Below are 6,451 nucleotides of genomic sequence, written 5' to 3'. Positions count from 1 at the left end.
CCCTTGCTTTGTCCCAGTAGCCGTTTTTGGATCATTTCGGACGAAATCGCCACGCCCGACATTCTGCAATTTTCATTTTCAGGGAAACATCGCATAACAACATTGCTACGTATCACACAAACTCGCCGACCGCGCAGTCTATATTGCCGTAGCACCCATAGAATGCAGTAAGGGGTATCTATAGCGAGTTTGTACTTTATTTTTGGAGACATCATTATTTTGCCTCAGCATCCTCAGAACGAGAGATGGACGTCCACAAGACGCCTCAGCCCTCGCGGTACCAGATCGCCAAGGCAACGGCGAAACCAGACCGCCCCCAACCATGGACCGCTTCGCGGTGTCACCGTCTGCTCCGGCCCTTGCTCTCGCGGCTCGCGCTCCTTAGGAAAGAGCTGACATCGCTGCCGGAGCCTGCTGCTGTGGTGGCCAATGATCTCTCGACGACGACGACGACGAAGGAGGAAGGGAGGAGGAAATCGGGAGGGAAACGCCAGAGTTCCGACTGCCAATGGATGCTTCCTCGGAAGAAAATGCGGCATACGTACGCCCAGCAGCAAAAATCCGCCGAACGACAAAACTCAGGCTCGGGTTCCGGCTCTTGTTCGGAAACTGCTCAGCAGCCCCTGTCCATCAAGTTGAGAGCCGCCAGGTACCTCCAGGGAGCAGATGACGATGTTCCCGCGCCCGGGGAGGCCGTGGCTTTCACCCCGTTGGTACGCCGCGCGAGAGGCCAAGAAGTGCCATCTCCTGCCAATGTGTCGCAATTCAGGAGCTCTCAGGGGTCGAAGTCACTCCAGACCCGGAGGAGGAAGGCTGGCGCGAGTAAGCTCGAGGACCGTCTCGCTGGTCTGAAGAGTCAGGTTTCGGCCTCTCGCTATAACGACTATGAGTCGATCTTCCGCAGTCTCGAGGCGCTGTTGAAGGGGACGGCACCGGAGGAAGACAAGAAGACGAAGGGCGCACCGTCCCTCTTGGATATGTGCCTCAAGAAGATGCCCTGGTATATCGCCGGCGTCCAGGCCTGGGAACTGGACGAAGCAGAACAGAACGGCACCAAATCTGCGTTCAATAGCACCGACACCTCCTTGCGTTTATACAACGAGCTAGAAACACTAGGCGCCTCGCAACAGGGCTGGAGCCACCTACGGACCGTCGCCAGAGCCGACGGCATCGCCGCTGTGCGGGAGGCCATGCTGGAGGGCCTTCTGAACGATGATTTTGGCATGTTGGCGATCGATCTATGCACGGAATACGAGGCCGTCGCCGAGGCCGAGGCCCTGATCGAAGTGTTCGTTCAGCGCCAGTACCCGAGCCCTTCAGGAGCGGATGCGGCTTTCACGGACAACGACGCACTGCGGCCACTTTCGTTTCTTTGGGATTTCTCGATTGGATACACGCGACACTCTTTCCTCTTACGACAATATACTATGTTACTGGCAAATGGCTTTCTGCCCGTCGATTGGCTTGTCACCGGGAGCTTTGAGCGAGTCTGGGGACTGGCTCATCGAGTTCTCTCCAGGGAAGTAAGGCTCTGGCGGCCATCGATTTCTTGATCACCGCCATCATCAGCCTGTGCAGGCACCACCGCATCAGTCAAAAGTCGGAGGCGCAGGGAGAACTCTATTTGCATATAATTCCAACCATAAGTCGGTCGTTGGCTATCCTCTCCGCGATGAACGTTGTCGGAGAGATAGCAACTCGAGTGCAATGAACTCCAGCCCGCAGGATCGCAACAAAACATCGCACTCATCAGTCAAAACATCACGTACACTTTCCTCGGATGCTTAATGGAGGTGGAGGGACGTAAGCGCCGGAGCTCGAATATGGCAAGGGATCTACTGTACTTGGCTGCCTTCCTTGCTTCCTCGTCGAGCTTACGAACGGAGCGCGTCCATTCTCGTCTTGTCAACGCCTTCGAGCTGAGCTTAGGGGCGTCACCGCCAAACGGCGGCAAAGCGGACGTGTCTACTCAGGACTCTGTTCAACATTACAGTGGCATGACTTCGCTGATCTCAAAAATCGCCCAAATCTGTGGACGCGGATCTACCGAGGCACCGTACCAGCACCTCGAGTGTCTCTGCCGTGATCTACAGCTTCTGGGGCTCGAAGAGAGCATGATGGACAGCATCACGCGAGTCGGGGCCTTGTTCCTCGCTCAGCAGACGAGCAATCTGAGGGACCTCGTCTACCGAGAGCCTAGTCTCGGCACACCATCAGCAATTAGAAGAAGCAGAAACATCATCAACAGCAAACGAAGGAGGACACAAACACAGACAACGAGCAGCAACGACTATTACGGATCTCCTGCTGGGATACCGTTGGGAAGAGACGATTAGCGAGTGGGTCGTAGTCAGCCCAGTCGCCACCCGAAAGAAGCAGGCACAGCACAGGAGGTCGTCTAGATTTCAGCGGTCAAATTCGATAGCTCGAAAACGAGAGTCTACTGGCACAAGTCGCGATGGCAGCCCTCCCTTACCTGCTGCTGCCCGGCCGGCTGGCCCAACGGGTCGACCTGCATCTGGTACTCTGACAGAGCCCGTTCCAGATTCGTTAGCGAAACTGGGAAGCGAAAATGCTCGCGGCGAACAAGCCGGAAACAGGAGCGAGCAAAGTCCAGATGATACAGAGAGCCACCGTTGTTATCAAACACTCCAACCAATGCAGTGCAACTTGCTCAACAAGTCCACAACGTCGCATAATCGCAGGTGCTCCATACGGCCGACGACGAAAGCGCTAGCCACGGGGGCATCTCACGATGACGAACTAAGCTGTGGTGATGAGAAGGAGAACGTCAACGCCCAGGCAGTACCTGCTGTCCGTTCCAAGGCCAAGGGCGGCTCGTCTTAGCTACGGGTCGTCGAGCAGCGTCGGCAGTAGGCGACCGTTGGGCGAGAAACGTCGTGTCCGGTTATCAGGCGATCTAATAATACACAGCGATGACGAACTTGGCATCTGAAAAAGTTTCTGTCTGTCTGTCTGTCATCCCCGCTCAGACGGACTTCGTTTTCTGTCAGATATCAAGTATTCCTTTTGGCAGTTTGGGCCCCAAACGTTTCCACGTTTCATAGCTAGATATGCCATCAAGCTGCTGCTGCGCGCGCATTTATGCTACGCAGCGAGACGCGTGGACTTTTCTTCTTCACCGCGATGACGGCACAGCTGCTGCCAATGGACGGGAAAGTTCGGAGGATTGTCCGGCCCCTCTGAAACGCGAACGAGGCAGGCCGTTTAAAACAACAGTTTTTCGATGTTTGTATATATGCATATGCATGTAGTTATTTGTGTGGATTATAGTCGTTCTTGCACACACATCATTGCCGAGAATCCACCGGCGAATAATACCCCCTACCTCGGTTGTTGTTCGCCTTAAACTGCTTCTCCTATACCTCTTTGCTGAGTAGCTCCTATTACTGTTGGCCGTGGGTCGGCTAAGAAGACCCTGGGATGCTACATTTTACAATTTCCTGGACATCCACGTGGGAGTTCAAGAGCAGTTCATGGTGTGGTTGGCTGCGAGAACATTCCCTGGGACGAGTAGAGTATCATCGCGATGGACCAGCCCCTTTTTTTCTTCATTCAGTCGAGGGCGGCAAATTATAGAAGATCTCGGTAAGGCAGATGAGGTCCAGGTTTGGTCAACATCGTGGATCGTGGACGACGTCGAGCAATGCCGACGGAACGAAGGCTAGTGTCCGCTTCGGCTCCCAGTGGAACAGAAGGTGCGAGAGCCGATGACTGGATGGAATATCGGAGAGTGGGTGTGGGTAATGAATATTGTAAAACAATCTGCGTATCGTCACAAACAATACACTCTTCCCTTTGGATACGATGCGTGGGTGTGGACGACGTCCATGCAGGCGGGAGCCTTACCCAAAAGGGGTGAATAAAGTTGCAAAGACCCAATAAGCGATCCTGCATATTTGAGCCGCATTCTCGAATGGGGGGCACGGGGGGGGGTGTCTGCAAGGGTTGCTGCTAAAGATACACACACATCGAACCAACCTGTTGGATACCAAGCGAGGATTACTCAGGATTACATTACCGTCAATGACGGGCTGTGTGGGTATGAAATGGATGAGCATGTTTCTTTTCGGCTTCTTGCCAAGCATCTGAAACCATGCTCGTTATCTTTTCGGCATGAACGAACGAGAGAAGAAGGTCGGTGCTTCAAAACCGCATGGTAGTGCCCCATATCGTGAGCGTGTTATGTGTGTATATGTGATTCCACCGACACGATAAATCGTACAAGTCGAAGCGAGCGCACGATGTTTGAAACGACATGCCAATCAATGCTCCGTTGGGATTCACGACGAGAACTTCAGACGAAAAAAAGGATGACAGGATTATGAGTAATGACTGTCACCAGAAAGGCTCTGAACAATAATAGACAGAGCCTCCAATTTTGGGGAAGGACCCGCAACCCCTCGTCATTGGTATCTGTCTCGTCTCAACCTGCCTCGAATGAGTTTCCAAAACAACCCCCTGTGCTGAGCATCGCGAAATGTCTGTGGGTGATCCGATCTTCTCCATCTCCCAATTTCCAACCACAATCTCCCCCCTACCCTCGCTACGACTGCGACGTTACAGGAGCTGCGGGTTGTGGCTGTCGATCGGCAGCGGGCGGTGATTTGCGACGATGCGATTGTCCTTCTTCTTTACCAGCGATTGGAAGTTTCTGGTGGTGCGCCCGTCATTGGCGGATTCGGTTTCCCCAGGGCCCCAATGAAAGGCCGACCGTCTCGCCGTAAAAGCGAACAAGCATTGGCCAGGTTGTCGAATACTGTGTTTCCTGGGGTGCCAAAAAGTCAGAGACACACCGAAACAAGCGAAAGAAGAGTATTTCAATTGGATATGTGATAGAAAGAAAATAAAATAAAAAAAAGACCATAACCGCCGGTGGAGCGCTCCAATTCGGTCGTGACCCCGATCAGCCGATATCTTGTAACACCAAAAAGGCGGGAGGGTAATAGGGCAGGAATGCAGGTAGACCCGCCCTGCCCGCTGCCTCCAATCGGCGAATTAACTACCTCCAAGGTGTCACCGGCAAGAAGAACACTCTCACTGGAGTTATGAGCTTGGCAATCCGACGTTACACTGTAGGTTTGTTCAGGATGAAAGGGTTGTGCTACCTACTACTAGGCACTCCTATTCGAGTATGGAATATTGCATTTGTTATTGCGGCTGAAGGATGTACAACCTTGCTGGCGGTCAGTCCTACTCACACAAGCGACATCGTGTATCACTGTGCTGTGCCCAAAGGCTCCGATCCCACCTCTTGTGTTTGAGCTTGGAATGTACAAATGCAGGAGGTTCAAGGGGCGGTCTTTTTACCAAACACGATGGACCGCATCTTATCTGATTATTTCCTTTTTTTGTCATGATACACGGTCCATCGTGAAAAAGAAGGAAGCATAGAGAGAGCGCTCACGATAACGGATTGTACCGACTCATTGCGGCGGGCGGCCCGGCGGGTAGTCGCAAACCTCCCAAGGACCAGAACGTGATCTGTTTCTGTTTCCGCGAGCAGACCGCACACAATCAACCCTGAAGCATCTGAGTCGTACATGGGTAAACATGGCTAAAACCTAACAAGTGCGATGTAAAATGCCCAAGGATATACTCCCTTGGTCTAAGCTCCTGCCTATCAATAGCAGCTAAGCTTGAGCGCCGTCCCGACCGGCTTACACATCGGAATCCGGGAGATGATATAGTCGAGTGGATATTGCCCTAAAACCTGCACGCTGGCCGATTAGCGGGAAGCTTGTAGCACTTGCAACATGGCAAATGGATATCAGAGATTTTCGTTTTCATGATGTCCACAGCTGGAGGTTTCGCCAAGGGACCTGTTCAAACGTTGGTCGATCTGCGACAGTCCAAAAAAGCCACTCCACCTGCCAGTGTCTCGTCTCGACTTCCCATGTCCTGGGCTCTATTCAAGGGTGAAAGGGTAAAAAAGGGCGACGACGACTGTTCCCAGACTCCGAGGAATCCAGGATCTTCGCGTCATTAACCTAGGTTAGTCCTGCAAGGGCGAGGTACGAATGTCCCAAAGGGCGCAACAAGCGCGGGCTTTCTGGCTTGTGTGTGGCATCAGATCTGCGCTCTGGGGATCATCGTTTTCGTCTGAAGTTGTCTGAGAAATCCGCGACTACAGTACATCCTGTAACGTGTTTGCGGATGCATCTTTGGCAACCAATCGTCTTATCACCACTCCTGCACCATGGAATGGCACATATCAGGTCTGCGGGGCCTCTGTACGGGGCCGAAGATTCCTTTTCTTCCTATCTGGAAACTCTGCTGTACCCATATCGTGCCAGGAAACCAAACTGCTCGACAGAGAGCCCGCCTTCCAAGTGCGTGCGCCGGGCAGGTCAAGCGTCAAACCCCGAAAACCTAAATATGGCATGCAGCAAAGCAAAATTGTCCCAGGCTGCTGGGCAAGGTTTGGGAT

At 53.0% G+C, this 6,451-nt stretch overlaps 1 protein-coding gene across 1 annotated transcript; it reads left to right on the top strand.

Annotated features, from left to right (window-relative positions):
- Nucleotides 1-245: 245 nt before the first annotated feature.
- On the top strand, nt 246-2,847 carry PG994_003852 (uncharacterized protein; the record flags this gene model as incomplete). The annotated part of the gene is made up of 3 exons (XM_066855261.1): nt 246-1,523; nt 1,719-2,199; nt 2,249-2,847. 3 exons carry the CDS (start codon nt 246-248, stop codon nt 2,845-2,847), a joined length of 2,358 nt encoding a protein of 785 aa, XP_066719539.1.
- Between the last annotated feature and the right edge of the window lie 3,604 nt (nt 2,848-6,451).

This window comes from Apiospora phragmitis, assembly GCF_038363925.1.
Source record: "Apiospora phragmitis strain CBS 135458 chromosome Unknown utg000004l:1.0-3135199.0:1.0-3139288.0, whole genome shotgun sequence".
NCBI classification, from domain to species: Eukaryota; Fungi; Ascomycota; class Sordariomycetes; order Amphisphaeriales; family Apiosporaceae; genus Apiospora; species Apiospora phragmitis.
This window is presented reverse-complemented; position numbering and strand designations above follow the sequence as displayed.